This window comes from Rana temporaria, chromosome 5 (genome assembly GCF_905171775.1).
Source record: "Rana temporaria chromosome 5, aRanTem1.1, whole genome shotgun sequence".
Taxonomy (NCBI): domain Eukaryota; kingdom Metazoa; phylum Chordata; class Amphibia; order Anura; family Ranidae; genus Rana; species Rana temporaria.
The window spans coordinates 349,731,149-349,751,218 of record NC_053493.1 but is presented as its reverse complement, the minus strand read 5'-3'; the positions used below and the strand labels follow the sequence as shown (position 1 = coordinate 349,751,218).

Sequence of the window (20,070 nt, the reverse complement as noted above, 5' to 3'; positions counted from 1 at the left end):
CTCATGTTGCAAATAGTTCGCTTCAATCCCATTAGTAACCGCTACAAGATTGTTGTCTTAGGAGACAGCAGTCCTACCTATACAGAAGTGGTGTCCGGCTGGAGGCCTTTACCTGTATAGCTTTCTACCTATAAAAGTCTCAGAGTCTGCCAGTTATCTTTGCATCTACCTAAGGGTGTCCTGGCCCTAACCCTCTCTCCCACAGTTCTGTTTAAGAGACAATAAATCTCTTTGCATTCAAAAAGTGTCTCTCGCCTACCTGTTCATCTTGCATTACATCCACCATGCCTTGTAACCCACTCTACACAGAAGGATGTCCGATGTCTCAAACTCTGGAGTTAACCATTAGGCCTTGAGGGGCCTGGGATTTTGATAGAGGTACATGAACACATAGAAGTTGATTTACTAAAGCAGTGCGCCATCAGTAGAGGTGCACGGCGAAGCGCAAAGCACATTTCCATATTTACGACCTTGTGCACCAGTAACAGAGATCGAACCCTCCATTTACTATTGATTAATTTAAATGCGCCCCGTCCCGCTGAGCTAATGTGCAGAAGCGAACGCATACATGAGTAGCACCTGCATATGAAAACGGTATTCAAACCACACATGTGAGGTATCGTCACGATCGGTAGAGAGCAATAATTCTAGCTTTAGACCTCCTCTGTAACTCAAAACATATAACCTGTAGATTTTTTTTTAAACGTTGCCTATGGAGATTTTAAAGGATAAAAGTTTGATGCCATTCCACGAGCAGGCGCAATTTTGAAACATGACTTTTTGGTATCAATTTACTTGACGTAACATTATCTTTCACAATATAAAAAAAAAAAATTGGGCTAACTTTACTGTTGTCTTATTTTTTTATTAAAAAAAGGGTATTTTTTTAAAAAAAAGTGCGCTTATAAGACCGCTGCGCAATACGGTGTGACAGAAAGTATTGCAACAACCATCATTTTATTCTCTAGGGTGTTAGAGAGAATTTTTTATATATATATATTATATAAATATATAATATATATATATATATACTATATATATATATATATAAAAAAAATTCAGTCCGAACCTGAAAATGTATTTTCTTTTTTTTCCCATTATTTCAATTTTTTTTTTAAATAATTGTATGTATTACATGAGATATTTAAATTAGCCGAGGCTAGGGGCACATTAATCATAAAGTTGCACTCACTAGTATTTGGAACCCCACTGAAACCCAAACCCAGGCTGTATGTGTTTTTCAACCAAGATTGAGCCCTGGTTCACACTGGGCTGCAGGAGTGAAGCCGTGCAAGTTCAGCTGAAGAGACATCTTTGCAGGTTTCTGCACAGATGTCTATGTAAATCGCGGCCCGAAATTGCAAAAAGTAGTACAGGAACTACTTTTTGAAATCAGTGCAGCGCCGACAATTGGCGGCAAATGCCGCCAATTTGAGATGCGATTTCAAATGTGAAATCGCATCTCAAATCGAAGGAATTCGTACCCAGTGTGAACCTGGGCTAAGGCCTCTTGTTCCAATTACCTGTTATTCAACTCTGGTGAGTTGACTGGCATGGGTAGGTCTTAATCTGGACTTAGGAAGAAGTCAAGACAAAATGTACAGTCTAGGCCCTAGGATCCAAGGGGTCTGCGCAGTAATCGGTTTTGAAGATTAAACAGATACTTGCAAGGCAGCACAAGGTCTTATACTTTTAACATCATTGCAACCTTAAAAGGATTTTACGTAAAGTCAGATTCACTTTAAATGGCCCACAAAGCCAAAATACATTGTTATCAAGAAATCCACACATACACAAAAACATTATTCTATTGCCTGTGACTGGAATTAATTTGTTTAGTAAGTACTGCATAAAGGATGTCCATCAAGTCAGAAAGTAATGTTGATCAGGCAGGATAGAAATCATTATTACAGACAAGTATGTGAACATTCCAAGAGAATATATCTGAGCCCGTATACACAAAAAAACAAATGTTAAGCTGCTCATACACATGCAGATCAGACTGCCCAATACTTCTATTAGCAACAGGCTTTTGTGATAAAGGCATGTATCTAAATATGCAGGGCTTCCAGAGAAGTAGTTTTCTGTGATAGTCAGTCACAGACCTTACCTTAACTGCTGGCGTAAGTCCTGCCGTCGGGTGAAGAGCAGCTTGCTCGGAGTCACGCTCTGAGTCACGCAGGGTTGTATGGCGCCCAGCCCCCACAGAACACGCGGACTTGACTGAGTCTAAGGCCGAGTACTCACGGCAGGACATGTCCGATGAAAACGGTCTGCAGACCGTTTCCATCGGACATGTCTGGCCGGGGACTGCCCGGGGACTTCTGTTCGATGGCTATACACACCATCGAACAGAAGACCGCGCGTAAACAATACGCGGGGCGTGTCCGCGGTTGTCGACGCGACAATGACGCGCCGGCGTGGGCGGCCTGCCTTGAAAATGCTTCCACGCATGCGTCGAAGTCATTCGACGCATGCGAGGGATGGCGGGCGGCAGGACATGTACGGTAGGTCTGTACAGACGACCGTACATGTCCGGGGCGACTGGTTTCCAGCGGACTGTTTTAAAGCAAGTCCGGGAAACAGTTGTCTGCTCAGGAAACGGTCTAGTCAGACAATTGTTTGCTGGAATCCTGTCCGCGCGGCTGTACACATGACGGAACATGTCTGCTGAAATTGGTCTGCGACCAGTTTCAGCAGACATGTTTGGTCGTGAGTACGGGGCCTGAGGGGACACACATGGACAGCCGGATGGTCGGACTCGCACCCGCCAGTGACTGGCTGCGACGCCATAACGCCGACACTGGCAGGTGGCAGAACCAAAGGACAGGGTAAACAGGAAGTGAGCGTACGGACAGTAACTAAGTCGGCCCTGGAGGTGGGTTATTATCGGCCATTTTTTCAGTTTGTTTCGGCATGCCCACATAAACGCTATTTTCGGGCCGATATATATAATTTTATTCTAGCAAAAAAAAAAAAACAAATTTTTAACTTGTAAACACCAAATCTCAGAAATAGGTTCGGTAATGTAGTGGTTACATTTAGATTGATGTTCGAGTACAGCCATCTCTTTCATTGTTACAAGCATTGTGCTGTTTAATCTCCTTTAAAGGACCAGGATGTGTATTTGTTTTTGGGGGGGGGGGGGTAACAAACACTTTAAATAGACTCTCCCAGCATGCTTAGCCACAAACAGTGGGGGTGCGTCCATAAAGGCCGCTGCCCCCTCTCTCCTTCACAGCTCTATTACCATAGATAGATTCATGCATTGCAGGAATCTATCTATGGTTGCCGCTGACACCCCTATTCAGGTGTCCGGCCCCTTTTTGGGCGCCGGGCACCTGAATTACACCGGCGGGGTTTTTCTTTGGAAGCATCTGAGCTATAGGCTTTAATAGGTGCCCAAAAATATGAACAGTGGGCGCCATGCTGGTGTGTGTTAGTGAAGCAAAGGAATTTGCTTTGCTAACACCGAATCCGCCTCTCAGCCAAACTGAGAGAGGAGGGAAGAAGACATGGAGGATGTGCAGGAGACTGCCGCTGACCCACTCCAAGACAGGTAAATGCAGGCAGCATCTGATGGGGCACAGTTGCAGTATTTGATGGGGCACAGTAGTGGCAATTGATGGGCACACTGGCAGAATTTGATGGAGCACATTATCGGCAATTGATGGGCACAGTGACCTGCGTTTGATGGGCACAGTGGTGGAATTTATGGGCACAGTGGCTGCATTTGATGGCACAGTGGCTGCGTTTGATGGGCACAGTAGCGCCCCACCAAAAAATTTTGAGCACCAGCCGCCACTGGCCACAAATATGATTGGCTGAGAAATTATGTCTATTACTGAACTCGCTGTGATCTATCTTGTCATTCTAATGCCAACTAAATTTGTTAGCAACCCTGCCTCATACCAGAGTGATTATATATATATATATATATATATATATATATATATATATAATGGGCTTTTTTTCAGCAGGAACGTGGGGGGAACGCAGTTCCGGCACCTCCAGATCTGAATGAATGTAATGGTGCTCGGAGGTGGGTAGAGGGTGGAACCAAGGAACGGTGCTCGGAGGTGGGTAGAGGGGTGGGTAGGGGGTGAAACCAATGAATGGTTCTTGGAGGTGGGTAGGGGGTGGAACCAAGGAATAGTGCTCTGAGGTGGGTAGGGGGTGGAACCAAGGAACGGTGCTCGGAGATGGGTAGAGAGTGGAACCAAAGAATGGTGTTCGTAAGTGGGTAGGGGCGGAGAAAAGGAATGGTGCTCGGAGGTGGGAAGGGCTGGAACCAAAGAATGGTGCTCAGAGGTGGGTAGGGGGTGGAACCAAGGAATAGTGCTGTGAGGTAGGTAGGGGGTGGAACCAAGGAATAGTGCTCAGAGGTGGGTAGGGGGTAGAACCAAGGAACTGTACTCAGAGATGGGTAGGGAGTGGAACCAAGGAATGGTGCTTGGAGGTGGGTAGGGGGTGGACACAAGAGGTGACAGAAGGAGGGAGTTCCTGCACCTATTCTCTGAGAAAAAAAGCCCTGTATATATATATATATACTGTATATATAAAAGGGATAAGACGATTCCCCCCCCAGTTCGGTTCGCACCAGAACAGGGAAAAAGTTATACCGAACATGCAAACCCTATGCTCATTTTAACCCCCTTCCTGCCCAGGCGAAATTTCAGCTTTCAGCACTGTCACGCTTTGAATGACAATTGCGCGGTCGTGCGACGTGGCTCCCAAACAAAATTGACATCCTTTTTTTACCACAAAAAGAGCTTTCTTTTGGTGGTATTTGATCACCTCTACGTTTTTTTTATTTTTTGCGATATAAACAAAAATTAGAGCGACAATTTTGAAAAAAAATAAGATTTTTTTAAACTTTTTGCTATAATAAATATCCAATAAAAAAAAAGAAAACCGCAATAAGCGTATAGTAATTGATTTGCACAAAAGTTATAGCGCCTACAAAATAGGGGATAGAATTATTAATTTTTTTTTTTTTACTAGTAATGGTGACGATCTGCGATTTTTGTCACGACTGTGATATTACGGCGGACACATCAGACACTTTTGACACATTTTTGGGACCATTCACATTTATACAGCGAACAATAATATAAATATGCACTGATTACTGTATAAATGTGACTGGCAGGGAAGGGGTTAACACTAGGGGGCGAGGAAGGGGTTAATGTGTGCCCTGCATAGTGTTTAACTGTGGGGGGAGGAGTGTGACTGGGGGAGGTGACCGATGGTTATCCCTATATACAAGGGACACACCGTCTGTCTCCTCTCCTTGACAGGACATGGATCTCTGTGTTTACTCTTTAAGGCCCCGTACACACGTCCGAGGAACTCAACGTGCCAAACACATCGAGTTCCTCGTCGAGTTCAGTGTTGAAGCCGCCGAGGATTTCGGCAGGCCGACTTTCCTCATTGAACAACGAGGAAATAGAGAACATGTTCTCTATTTGGCCCGACAAGTTCCTTATCGGCTTCCTCGCTGAAAAGTGTACACACGACCGAGTTTCTCGGCAGAATCCAGCTCCGATCGAGTTTCTGGCTGAATTCTGCCGAGAAACTCTGTCGTGTGTACGGGGCCTGAGACATTAGACATCATTCCTGACATCTTACAGTGGGTCTAGAGGGAAACCTAAAATCCCTATGCTTGGAGAGACCGTCGGCACGGTGGTCACATAGTTAGGGGAAGGAGACTACATTACCACTTCTGGGTGCCTTCCTGGTGGATGACGTTTTTCTGTCATAAGTTTTCCTCTATGCACCATTATGGATTAACCCTCTAAGGATTGAGTTTGAATCATATTACCTTCGTTGGTGATGTACTTGTCAACTCATTATTGTGGGACTTTATTCATTCACTCATTATATTTTCTCCACAGTTGTGAATCACTCACATGGTTCATATTTGTTTATATAATGTACCATAGTTATTGATATATTTTTTTCACATATTGATATATCACTTAAGCACTATTCTGGTATTTTTATTTTATTTAATATATTCCTTTCATAAGGTCTACTAAGACATGACCTCTCACATTGTTTATAATTAGTGCTGTACTTGTTATCATCCATGTTTTTCTTTTTTGTATCGAAATTTTTGGTACTGGCAGCTTTATATTCCACTAATATTGTGGTGTGTTTTTTTTTTTTTTTTTTTACTCATTCTTTATCTAGAGCAGTGTTTTTCCTTTTGGTTTTTAAAACCTTTATTATCAAAACCACTCTTCCACTTAGCGAAGATTCTGGTACTCTTATTTACCTACAGGTTTAGTGTCCTGTTTCCCACCCCCCAAAGAGGGCTATATAAATAAGCACAGCTACTGTAAGGCATACAATTGTTATTTTACATATTGATATTTAATGTTCACAAACACAAGTGACAAATAGGAAAATTATTTTATAGATGGAATACAGTGCTAGAATAGAGGCCCCCGGAACCAAGAGTTGTACGCCTGATTTTCAACAAATTTTGACACTAACATAGAAGTTTTTATTTGCTAGATAAGATATTGTTTAGTTTGGCACATCCTCCCAAGAATACTTTACGTTTTGCAAACGGTTCCCATAAAATTGCCACAGGCTTTTTATGGCTCATACCGCAGAGCCTGAACAGACTTTCTGTGGGGTAAACACCGCCCTAGACTTCGCTTCGAAAGATTAGATTAGATTAGATTAGATTGGAATGTCCATACCCATATGAAAAGTTGGACAAGCGTTGAAAATTATTTATCCTCTATACCAGTATGACATTTACCTTGGCTAACCCCAATAAAGATATTGTTTAGAGCCATGATAAACAGATAGTATATTATTCAAAACTGGATGCACTACATATTTGTATGGCACTCCCTTCTGTTCTGTTCTGGTTTATTGCCAACTCAAAAACTGGGATTTACAACCAACTTAGTTTACACTCCCATACCTTTCAGCTATTTATCTAGTAGTGTCCTCAGGTTTCTCCTATATGGCTGTGGAGTACTGAATTATGTTCCTTGCACTTGTATGTATTCCTTGCCAATGTTTTTGCACCTATAATTTTAGGCTCTTGTTCAGTCTCATACTTGTTCATTTATGGAACATGTGAGGTGGTTGGTGTTTGTACTATTTCTTGGCTAATTTGTTATCTTTAATGTGTGGCATTTTGCCATTATGTTGCCCTGGCACATTTCTTGTAACATTAATATGTCATATTGCAAGTTATGGGTGGTCCATTTCTGTCTAACATCTTGGGAAAGTTGGAGCGAGCTCCACTGAACCATTAATAAAATGCTGTCTCTGGCTTCTTTACACTGCAAGAGCCATGAGTACATCCACATAAAAAAACTGTGTCCCATTATATATAATCATACCCAAAAATAAACTCAAAAACCATGTGCAATTAGCCAGTGTTTCTCTTTAGTGTAGAATATAATCTCTTATAAAAAAGGAAATATGGTTACTCCTTTAGAGTAACAAATATGGAGTGGAATTGTGGTAGTCCAGGAATGTGTGTACATTTTCTGTTACAAATAGGGATAAGCTCTATGTTCAAGTCGAATATTAGTTCCACTCGAACATTGGCTGTTCGTCCTTTCGCCGAATAGCGAACAATTTGGGATGTTCGTGGCAAATTCAAAAGCCACAGAACACCCTGTAAAAGTCTATGGGAGAAATCAAAAGTGCCAATTTTAAAGGTTAATATGCAAGTTATTGTCATAAAAAGTGTTTGGGGACCTGGGTCCTACCCCAGGGGACATGTATCAATGCAAAAAAAGTTTTAAAAATTACTGTTTTTTTTTTGGGAGAAGTGATTTTAATAATGCTTAAAGTGAAACAATAAAAGTGAAATATTCCTTTAAATTTCATACCTGGGGGTGTCTATAGTATGCCTGTAAAGTAGCACATGTTTCCCGTGTTTATAACAGTCTATGCACAAAATGACATTTCAAAAGGAAAAAAGTAATTTAAACTACTTGCGGCTATAATGTATTGTTGGGTCCCGGCAATACAGATAAAAGTCATTTTAAAAAAAATGGCATGGGTTCCCCCATTAGTCCATTACCAGGCCCTTTGGGTCTGGTATGAATAATAAGGGGAACCCTGAAACAAAATTAAAAAAAATGCGTGGGGGTCCCCCCCAAATTCTATATCAGACCCTTCAGGTCTGGTATGGATTTTAAGGGGAACCCCGTGCCCAAATAAAAAAAAAATGGTGTGGGGTTTCCCCAAAAAATCCATACCAGACCCTTATCTGAGCATGCAACCTGGCAGGTCGCAGGAAAAGAGGGGGGAACCGTGCCAGGCCACATGCCCTTAATATGGGGAGTATGTCCCCATGTTGATGGGGACAAGGGCCTCATCCCCACAACCCTTGCCCGGTGGTTGTGAGGGTCTGCAGGCGGGCGGCTTATCAGAATCTGAAAGCCCCCTTTAACAAAGGGGACCTCCAGATCCCGCCCCCTATGTGAATTGGTTACGGGGTAGCCCTACCATTTTACAAAAAAAGTGTCAAAATGTTCCCCTCTGACGCAAGGGGAAATGCTGGGGCTACCCAGTGATGTGTACGGGTGACTCCGCCCCCTCTAACATGTCACGGGAAACCTGAAGTGTGCCAGAGAGAGCGGGGTCACCCGTACACGTCACTGGGTAACCCCGGCATTTCCCGTTGCATCAGAGGGGGCGGGGTCACCCGTCCACATGATGGATGGCCCCGCCCTCGGTTATAAACACTATTATGAACTCACAATGGGGGGCGGGATCTGGAGGTCCCCTTTGTTAAAGGGGGCTTCCAGATTCCTATAACCCCCCTCCCGCCCGCAGACCCCCACAACCACCAGGCAATTGTTGTGGGGATGAGACCCTTGTCCCCATCAACATGGGGGCATCCTCCCCATGTTGAGGGCATGTGGCCTGGTACGGTTCTCTCTTGTCCCCCCTCTTCTCCTGCGGCCTGCCAGGTTGCATGCTCGGATAAGGGTCTGGTATAGTTTTTTGGGGGGAACCCCACACCATTTTTTGTGTGTGCAGGGTTCCCTTTCAAATTCATACCAGACGTTAGGGCCTGATATGGAATTGGGGGGGGGGGGGGCACGCATTTTTTTTTATTTTGGTTTGGGGTTCCGCTTAATATTCATACCAGACCCAAAGGGCCGGTAATTCATTAAAGCCGCAAGTAGTTTTAAATTACTTTATTTTCTTTAGAAATATCATTTTGTGCAGGCACTTTTCTAAGCACGGGGAACATGCGCTACTATAAAGGGAAACTATAGACACCCCCCAGGTACACAATTTTTAAATGAATATTTCACTTTTATTGTTTCAATTTAAGCATTATTAAAATCACTGCTCCCGAAAAAATGGCTGTTTTTATAACTTTTTTTGTGCATTGATACATGTCCCCTGGGGTAGGACCCAGGCCCCAAACACTTTTTATGACAATAACTTGCATATTAGCCTCTAAAATTATCACTTTTGATTTTTCATGTTTGTGTCCCATAGACTTTAACGGTGTTCACGTGTTCGAACAAACTTTTTGCCTGTTCGCATGTTCTCCTGCGTACCGAACCAGCTCATCCCTAGTTACAAATATACATAAGTGGTATCCTTAACCCCCAGACAGATGGAGATGAGATACAACCCAACCCAAGTATTGTCATATAGCATAAAATGCTATGTAATTGAGTACATTGAAAATATATGTGTAATGACATGTCTTTTAATGCATTCAACTGCAATGATTCAGCAATAACTCAGTATACAAAAAGGGGTGTATAGTTGCTTCTAATGGGTGGTATGAAGTTTTCAGCCAATAGGAATGTATCTTACCTTTCTGAATGATATCCTAATGCTTTAAATACTGGCAAGCTTTTAATTTTAATGTTGACCTTTCCTGAGTTTCCAAGCTGATCTAAGATTTCCAGAAGCAACTCCCAATCGTATCATCACAATGAAATTCTCTGCTAGTGAGAAGGCTGCTGTGCTTTCCATGATGGCCAAGATTTCCCCCAAGGCTGGTGATCTGGGTGCTGAGATTTTACACAGGTAAGATTCTATTATTCTTGGTTTATTATATATAGATGATTACCAGGGCTGGGTCTAGTCTGTCCAATCTGGAAGCGTGTTAAAAAGTCAGGGGGCATAATGTCAACCATTTTTTTAATTCAAACTTTCATTTACTTTTCTGCACACAAAGATATCATTCATTTTGCCTCGTTTGAGCCTACCGTGTGTGTGTGTGTGTGTGTGTGTGTATGTATATGTGTGTATATATATATATATATATATATATATATATATATATATATATATATATATATATATATATATATATAGTGTGTGAGCAGGAGTCGACAGTAAATTCCAATAGAATAATCCCCCTCTTTTCTTTCCCTTAGCCGGTGAGCCAGAATCCTCCATCCATACACATGAGGTGGATGGAGGAATCTTCCCCGCTGTGCTATTGTATTCTGAAAGCAGCAATTGTGAAACAAATGATCTCTGAAGTAGTTTTCCAGTTACATGACGCCACCCTTTGGGCTGCTTTAGCTGATTTTGTGTTAGTAAAAGACGATTTACGCTTTTCTGTCTGTTACAGCGTAATGAATGCGCTATCTCCATTACGAACGCTAGTTTTGCCAGAACGAGACCTCCCGTCTCATAACTTTCTTCTGAGCATGCGCGGGTTTTTCACGTCGTTTAAGCCTACACACGATCATTTTTTACAACCCGAAAAACGACATTGTTTAAAACGTCATTAAAAAATGCAGCATGTTCGAATTTTTTTTTTTGTCGTTTTTCAGAACCCGAAAAATGCTGTGAAGCCCACACATGATCGTTTTAAATGACCTTTTTTTAAAACGTTTTTTACAAGCCGAAAAACGATCGTGTGTACGCGGCATAAGGCTAATTTACTAAGTTACGCTGGCAAAACTGTTTATTACATGGATTAAGTAATTCCAGTTCTTTGATCCATGTGTATGGCAATGGCAGCTGGTGAAGTTTTAGGATGGGGGGGGGCGCTAGACCTGTCCTTTCTTTTTTGACCCCTCCCTCGAATTACAAATCATGGTATACAGCCCTAAAATCGTAGATCAATGTATACAGGGTAAGCTGGGCATACATTAAACGAAGCAGGGACTGGCTGAATTTCAATCAGTTGCTCCTCACATGAGAGAAGGAGGAGCCCAAGATAAATCCACAGTGCTCTCTCCGAGTCCTCCACTAATAACACTGAAGGTCTTCCAGCCTCATCCTCTAATATGTGGCCTGCACCATGACAAGCTTCTGCCACCTTCTGGGAATGGAGGAAGAGGGGGTGCGAGGTCGCGTGAGGCACAGAATAGAAGGGTTATGTACCATGGAAAACATATCTTGCTTTACAAGGGGAGAAAGAGAGAAAGATTACTGCACATTACGGGAATTCTTGGCATCAATAGACATCAAGGATGCATATTTACACGTGCCTATTCATTCCGCTCACCAAAAGTTTCTAAGGTTCACTGTAGAACACCAACACTATCAGTTTGTGGCTCTGCCTTTCGGCTTAGCCACGGAACCTCACGTGTTCACAAAAGTTCTGGCCCTGCTTCTAGAAAATCTAAGGACTCAGGGCATAACGTGATGGCTTATCTAGATGACCTCCTTCTGGTAAAACAATCGTGAGTCAAGAAGAAAAGAAGATTTCCAAAAAATTGGAAAAAACACTGCGCTAAACCAAATACGTGAATACTGCCAGTTCAAAAATTGTAGATACAAATTTAGAAAACGTGTTAAAATATAAAGTACAGCGCAAAAACAATAATGAGTGAAAAAATTGATGGTGACACCAAAATGTAAAAAATTAATAAATAAATTAATATCACAAATCACCCCACTGGGAGATTGTAAAAAATGTGCAAATGCAGAAAAAGTATGTGAATACATAGACTACAACCATAAACATGTGATTGATATAATCCAAACTGTTTGAGTGAACTGGTAAATAATCCTACTCATGAAAATAGGATATATGTGAATGAAAAAAAGTCCAGAAAAAGTCCCAAGTGTGAATGTGAATCCAGGATCTTCTTCTCAAAGGTAATGTGACATCAAAGAAAACACTTCCTTCCACCAAATAGACACCCGAGTGATATAGAGATGTAGTCTCCTTACCCGTTATTCTGACCACAAGCACAGCGGTCAATCAAAGCCCAGGGTGTTTTAAGTCTCCCAAAAAGACTTGTGGCTGGAGCTGGTTCTAAACACTGAGTCAGGCGCTGATTGAGATCATTTTTTCAGTAAGCTAAAAACTGACACACAGAGAAATAGGAGTCAGTTCTTCCCCCTTGCTCTGACAGACAGGTGATTTCCTTATCTCATACAGGCCTGTGAGAGAGGCAGTCTGTACACAGTCTGTAGACATTTACTAAATTCTACCAAATAGATGTAATAGGACACGAGGATACCGTCTTTGGGCGTAGTGTGCTGCAAGCTGCGGTATAGGGTCTCTTGTCCATGGCGGTTTGCTTGATCTGTGTCTCCCTCCCCTCATATTGAGCATTGCTCTGGGACGTCCCACTATGTAAGGACTGAGGGCCAGATCCACAGCCAGCGGGCTTAACTTAAATGTTCCTATTTAAGTTACACCGCCGCAAAATTTCTACCTAAGTGCCCGATCCACAAAGCACTTGCCTAGAAATTTGCAGCGGTGTAACTTAAATCTGTCCGGCGCAAGGCATGCCCAATCTAATGGGGGCGAGTCCCATTTAAATTAGGCGCGCTCCCGCGCCAGACGTACTGCGCATGCTCCCGACGCGATTTTCCCGACGTGCTTTGCGCGAAGTTACGTTGCGCCGAGTTTTAAAAATCGCGACGGGTGTAAAAGAAAAAAAAAGAGTTGCGGCGGGAAAAAAAAATTTAAAAAAAATTTGACAGCGACGCGGGAAAGAAGGGTATACTTTTACATGGTGTACTAAGTTTACACTTTGTAAAAGCAGCCCTAATTTTGCGATGGCAAACTAACACTTACGGAAAAAAAACGAAGGGAAAAAGCTTTGTGGATCTCCGTAAGTGCTAATTTGCATACCCGACGTGGAATTTCGACGAGAAATGCCCCCAGCGGCGAGGTACTGCATCCTAAGATCCGACAGTGTAAAACTATTACAACTGCCGGATCTTAGGAATATCTATGCGTAACTGATTCTATGAATCAGCCGCATAGATAGAAACAGGGATACGACGGCGTATCAGCAGATACGCCTGCGTATCCCTTTTGTGGATCTGGCCCTTAGACTCTGTGTCCTGTGGTGTACTCCAAGAAAAGGATTTTACAGGCAAGCTGTTATTAAAAATCCTATATTTTTTTTTACCTGAAACGTCATTTTATATGTATTAACTTTTGCTGTCTTATTATCTATTAGGCTTTTGATTTGTTGCCCCCAAATGGAAAAAAAATTAAATTTTGATGTGACTCCTGGCTCTGCTGACCTCAAGACACATGGTGCAAAGATTATGAATTCTCTTGCAAGTGCAGCCAATCACATGGATAACCTTGCTGACAACCAGTCCTCCCTCAGTGACCTGCGTGCCTACAACCTAAGAGTGGATCCAGGAAACTTTGCTGTAAGGACTATTGAATATTTTTATACAATGATATACCATAACTTGATTCAGGTGAACAAAATACATCTGGCTTAAATGTTTTTGTGACATACAGTAATATAGTATTTAAACTTTAGTGGGCCAAGTATAGGTCAAGCTTTAAAGTGGTTCTAAAGCATAATTTTGTTTTACCTTCATGCATTAAGGTAAAAAATATTTAGGTAGTAATATCCCCTTATACTTACCTGAGCCCTCACTCAATCCAGCACTATGCCCATCTGTAGCAGTTCCTCTGCTCTCACAGCCATTGGCTCCCACTGCTGTCAGTCAAATCCTGTGACAAAGGAGCTGGGAATGGGGCTGAGCAGCACTCTGTGTCTGCGAACACTGAAGGAGGAAAAGAAGAAGAGGAGGATCGAGGCCACTCCTCTCCACTCCTCTCCTTTGCAGTAGGTAAGTATAACATGTTTGTTATTAACCACTTCTCGCCCGCAGTACATCATGACATCCTGGGCTTTGAGTGGGGATATCTGAATGTTACCTGCAACTGCAGGCATCATTCAGATATAATTTTTTTTTTTCCACCCATAATTCCCTGCACTGTAAAAACAATCATAGCAGCTGTTCGGCTGCTTAATTGATTTTACAGGCGGTGGGAGAGGGCCGAAGTTATGACTAGCATTGCCTATGGAGATTTTTAAGTACTGAAGTTTGGAGCCATTCTACCAGTGTGCACAATTTTAAAACGTGACATGTTGGGTATCTCTTTACTCGGCATAACATTATCTTTCACAGCCTTACTTCATGAAACTTTTTTTTTTTTTTTTAAATGCTGCGCAAATACTGTGTGACATAAAAAGTTGCAACTTTATTCCCTAGGGTCTCTGCTAAAAAAACATACATAATGTTTTAGGGGGTTCCAAGTAATTTTCTAGCAAAATAGTAATCTGTAAAAAATGTTAAAGCGTTGCCTATGGAGATTTTTAAGTACCAAAGTTTGGCGTCATTCCATGAGTGTGCACAATTTTAAAGCGTGACATGTTAAGTATCTATTTACTCGGCGTAACATCATCTTTCACATTATACAAAAAAATTGGGCTAACTTTACTGTTTTGTTATTTTTTAATTCATGGAACCGTTTTTTTTCCAAAAAAAGGTATTTGAAAAAGTATTGCGCAAATACCGTGCGAGGGGAAAAAAAGTTGCAATTCCCTAGGATGTCTGCTAAAAAATATATATATATATATATATATATATATATATATATATATATAATGTTTGGGGATTCTGACTAATTTTCTAGCAAAAAAAATTAGATTTTTTTTACATGAAGGAGAGAAGTGCCAAAATAGGCACGGTAATCAAATGGTTAAGTGACAATGCTGTCAGGTTGTAGCAAAAATGTCATGACATAAATATAAAGGCTGTAGGACAAATATGAATACACATCATAGCCAGGTAATGTATCGTAGTATATAGTGTGCCTTGATTTGGAGAGAAGAACTTTCCACTAGACACTTTCAAAGATGTCTTTGGGAGAAACAGTTTGATCTGTAACCTTTCCGAATACGTTGAAGGAAGTATGGGTTTCTTTTTATTTTTTTTATTTATACTTGCCTAGATGGAAACTGATGCTGCATCTGTCCTCTGGTGCATCTACACTAATAACTGAGCAATTGAACAGCAGAGAGCTGCTGACTGTCAGTTCTAGCTCTCTGCTCTGCCCCCTCCTCGCACACTGGAGCGCTGAGCTGTGGAGGCTGCAGAAGCGGTTAGCTCAGCAGCTCGCTGAGCCAGATGTCAGTCCAGGGATCTGGGCAGATCCCGACTTCCATTGTCGTGATGATGCCCGAGCCTGGACTGACTTCTGTGATCTCAGCAGAGAGCAGACTTCAGACAGCTCTCTGTTGAAAACGGGTCACAGAAGTGCAAAACCAACTGCACTTCTGTGATCCATAGAAGTACAGCCAAATGACCTTTGGCTGTACTTCTGCTTTAAAGAGGAGGTCCAGCCCCCCCATGAAACATTTCAAGTCAGCAGCTACAAATACTGCAGCTGCTGACTTTTAATATATGAACACTTACCTGTCCAGGGAGCCCACAATGTCTTGGCACCCCCGCCAATCTTCAGATTGGATGTTGGGTGCAGCTGCCGCCATTCCTGGTAGGGGAACCTGGCAGTTAAGACTTCCGGCTTCACAGCCGGTTTCCTACTGCTCATGCACTAAGCACACTGCGCTTTCTGATTGGTCTGGCGGTGGAGGAAGGAGGAGGGGGCCAAACTTCTGAGAGACGGGGCTGCCGCCCAATCTTCTGCAAATGGGGAATGGTACCTGTCAAAAACAGGTACCTATCCCCCCTCCCCCTGAAAGGTGCCAAATGTGGCACCGGAGGGGGGGGGGATAAGCGGAAGTTCCACTTCTTTTAAGTTTAAAAAATTCCAGTTTATACTTCCCTACTTTTCTGAAATCTCCTATTAGACCTTATATTAAAATGGAACAACAATGAAGGTTTGCTCCAGCAACCAATCTGGTTCTCATTTTCTTCTGGAAGATGAAGCATAACTGGTTGCTATAAACAACAATTTAAATTTTGCTTTCGTTTTTATAAATTGCCACAAACATTTTTATTGAGCTATGCTACAAGAAATTAGATCAGTAATCACACAAAAATATTGCAAACATCACAACTAGGGTTGCCAACTCATCCCTTTAAAACAGAACACATATGAATTACACAGGTTCTGAGGCTAATTTAATGCAAATAAGGCACCAAGTGAGTTTAATTACCTCCTTAATCAGCCACAGAACCTGTGTAATTAATATGTGTTCTGTTTTAAAGGGATGAGTTGGCAACCCTAATCACAACCCAGGCAAGATAATACACTCAGTTTACAGCAGATTGAACATTTTCCTTATCTGTATATCCAATATTGTCAATAGGTGGGGAAGAGGGCGCTGGTAAAAATTATATACCTAATATTGGGACACCCTCAGTATGAGGATCCCAATGGTATAAGTGAAAAAGGATTAAATTAGTATTAAACACTCTGGTGAACATAAAAATCATAAATATATATATATATATATATATATATATATATATATATATATATATATATATATATATATATATATATACTGGTTTGTGTACAATATTAATCACACAAAAACTTGGATACATGCAGCAAAACCAATATCTGATAAAAAAATATATATATAAGTGACCAGTGATAGTGCAACCCTCACTACACAATTAGGTGTCTCTTGAGTGGATCAGCAAAAAGTCCAATATAACAGAAAGAAACGAAAAAAGGCACAGTCCATGAGTGATTCTTTCACAGGTGTGTTCAATCCAAAAGACCATTAAAGCATGCAACATTTTTTGGATGGATTCCTGGATTTCATTGGTTGAAAGATCGATAGCAGTCTGAAAGGTGGTGAAATAGTGTGCAGGCACTTAAACCTGCTCAGCTCATTAGACCCATTTTTCACGAAAGGGGTCCGATACATCTGGTAAGCCTATCTCTTGGCAAGATCACTTCGGGTGAAGCCGTATTAGATGGTGGTGGCTGCAGTAGCACTCAAGACCTGTTGCATGCTTTAATGGTCTTTTGGATTGAACACACCTGTGAAAGAATCACTCATGGACTGTGCCTTTTTTCGTTTCTTTCTGTTATATTGGACTTTTTGCTGATCCACTCAAGAGACACCTAATTGTGTAGTGAGGGTTGCACTATCACTGATATATATTTTTTTTATCAGATATTGGTTTTGCTGCATATATCCAAGCTTTTGTGTGATTAATATTGTACACAAACCAATATATATATATATATATATATATATATATATATATATATATATATATATATATATATATATATATATATATATATATATATATATATATATATATATATATATATATATATATATGATTTTTATGTTCACCAGAGTGTTTAATACTAATTTAATCCTTTTTCACTTATACCATTGGGATCCTCATACTGAGGGTGTCCCAATATTAGGTAGATAATTTTTACCAGCGCCCTCTTCCCCACCTATTGATCCTATTGCACAACATTTATGTTCTGACACAGAGGAGCAGCTTGTCACTTAAGTATATATTAGTATTTCACCTGCGATTAATTATTACATACTTACACTAGTTTGGCGCGGAAATACATCCCACTCATATCCAATATTGGTGTGTATAGGTTTACAAAAAAAGATATCCTTTATCCTTTATCTCTTTACAGCTTCTGATTCAAGTTATTCAGGGGGTCATGGATTCTCACTTCCATGGAGATCTCACTCCTGAGGTTCAGGCTGCCTGGAACAAATTCACTGGTGAAGTTTCTGAAGTCCTCACCTCCGAGAACAAATAGATCCATCTTACATAATAGACTATATCAGTAATTACAGTAAGACAAATAATGTGCGATGGGGAGTTCACTGGACTCATTTAATCACAACCTAGCAATTGATTTTTGAAAATGATTTACTTACATATATTGTCTATCAATTATTAATACCTGGTGTATTCTTGATTAAAGCCCAATATATTTTTAATTTCTGCCTCAACTATTTTTTATTATGTTTTGTTTGATATGTTTGCTAATTTTGAAAACAATAACTATTTTACATCTACTCTAGAAAATATTTCTATATCAAATCAAAATGAAGTATTCTGGTAAATCCTGTCAAATAAATAATTGTGTCAATTAATGTGTATTTTAATCTTGGACTGCAAAAAAACAGCGTGCGGCTTCCAGTGGTTAGCACAAGGGATGTGACAGAGTTTGAAAACAAAAAAGAATGAAAGCACATTTCTATGAAACAAAAAAAAATATATATTCAAAATTCCACATAAAAATACACCATACTTTTGGCACTCACATGCCCTACAATCAGAAAGAGCGTCACATACACAGTCTCATATTGCAAGGAGGGTTATCCTGTACACCAGGGGTTCAATGGAAGGGTAATTCCACTCCTCCACCATGATTTTCTTAGCAAACTTGATGAATCTTATAATGCCCTGTAATTTCCGTCGGAAAAAAGTTGGATGTTTTTTCCGACGGAATTTCGCTCAAGCTTGGCTTGCATACACACGGTCACACAAAAGTTCTCTGAACTTTCGAGCTTTAAGAACGCGGTGACGTACAACACGACGAGGCGAGAAAAAGTAGTTCAATGCTTCTGAGCATGCATCTGTGGCAGGCCCAGCACTATGAAGTGCCTTTATGCGCTGTGGCATTAGAAGAATATTGATTTCTCTGATCTTTTAGTCTAAGCAAGACTGTCTGTTACTCTATAATTCCTCTAATGCTGTTCTATGGAAGCAGTAGGTTTAAAGAGCACATCGAACTCTTGAGATAACTTCTTTATTAACTTCAGCTTTTCTTCATATATAACACTGACAATTTCGGAGCAGGCAGTCCATGTACAAACACGTGTTGAAAAAGTATAACAAATGGCAGTTCAACTGTTCAATCTTGTCTTTCTACATAAAATGGTAGATATATTTCTTTCTTCAGTATCTGTACTCTCACTTTAAGTTATTTAAACAATTTAATGATCTCTCTTAGGCTTAAAGTGGTAGTAAACTCTGTACTACCACTTTAACATACAGGTAAGCCTATAATAAGGCTTACCTGTAGGTATAAAGAATATCTCCTAAACCTTACAGATTTAGGAGATATTCCCTCCGCAATGCACCGCTGACTGCAGCGGCGCATGCGCAGCAGGGATCCTCGGCTAAAGGGCCGGCAGCCGCCGGACCTTGCCGGAGTGGGAGTGACGACATCGCTGCTCCAGCCAATCACAGAGCTGGAGCGGCGATACCCGAAAGACATGCCGAGGAAAGGTGACATCTCCCTCGGCGTGGACCAGGTGAGTTCCTCTCGCCTCGTTCCAAGGTAAGTATTTCATAATCAGCTAGTATGCAGTGCATACTAGCTGATTATGGCTTTTGCTTTTCAGGTTTAAAAAAATATAAAAAATTACAGCGGGTATGCAACCGCTTTAATCAATAGTTTTACTCGCTCTATTGCTGTTTGCAGTTTGTTGTAAAGTTTGGAATTGAAATGTGCTGTTTGAGGTTTGATAGCATGTTTGCTATTGCAGTTTGGTTTGGTGGAACTACAAGTGAACACATAACTAGTTAGTAGGGATGAGCCGAATACCCCCCAGCTCGGTTCGCTTTAGAAAATGCGAACAGGCAATAAATTTGTTCGAACATCCGAACACCATTAAAGTCTATGGGACTCGAACATGAAAAATCTAATTTAAAAAAAAAATTGGGTGGAGTTCCCCTTAAAATCCATACTAGACCTCCGGAAGCCCACAATTCATTATAGTCGCGAGTGGTTTTATATGACTTTTTTTCCTTCAGAAATTACACTTTGTGTAGGGACAGTTCTAAGCACGGGAAACAAGCGCTACTTTACAGGCATACTTTACACACCCCCTAGGTACAAAATGTAAA

General features: G+C 41.1%; 2 protein-coding genes across 5 annotated transcripts in view; one reads left to right on the top strand and one right to left on the bottom strand.

Moving 5' to 3' along the window:
• The window catches only part of RALYL (RALY RNA binding protein like), a 1,196,807-nt gene that overhangs the window by 868,042 nt on the left and 308,695 nt on the right, over positions 1 to 20,070 (bottom strand). The window lies entirely within an intron of this gene.
• Positions 9,870 to 18,152, top strand: LOC120941241 (hemoglobin subunit alpha-3-like). The gene is made up of 3 exons (XM_040354550.1): positions 9,870 to 10,041; positions 13,398 to 13,599; positions 17,840 to 18,152. The coding sequence occupies exons 1-3, from the start codon at positions 9,947 to 9,949 to the stop codon at positions 17,966 to 17,968; spliced, it is 426 nt and encodes a 141-aa protein (XP_040210484.1). The 5' UTR covers positions 9,870 to 9,946; the 3' UTR covers positions 17,969 to 18,152.

What these genes read in the sequence shown, in the direction of transcription:
- LOC120941241 (XM_040354550.1), top strand. Translation starts at nt 9,947, where the DNA reads ATGAAATTCTCTGCTAGTGAGAAGGCTGCTGTGCTTTCCATGATGGCC. An exon ending in GGTGCTGAGATTTTACACAG is followed by an intron (nt 10,042 to 13,397) that starts GTAAGATTCTAT and finishes ATTATCTATTAG; the next exon opens with GCTTTTGATTTGTTGCCCCC. An exon ending in TGGATCCAGGAAACTTTGCT is followed by an intron (nt 13,600 to 17,839) that starts GTAAGGACTATT and finishes ATCTCTTTACAG; the next exon opens with CTTCTGATTCAAGTTATTCA.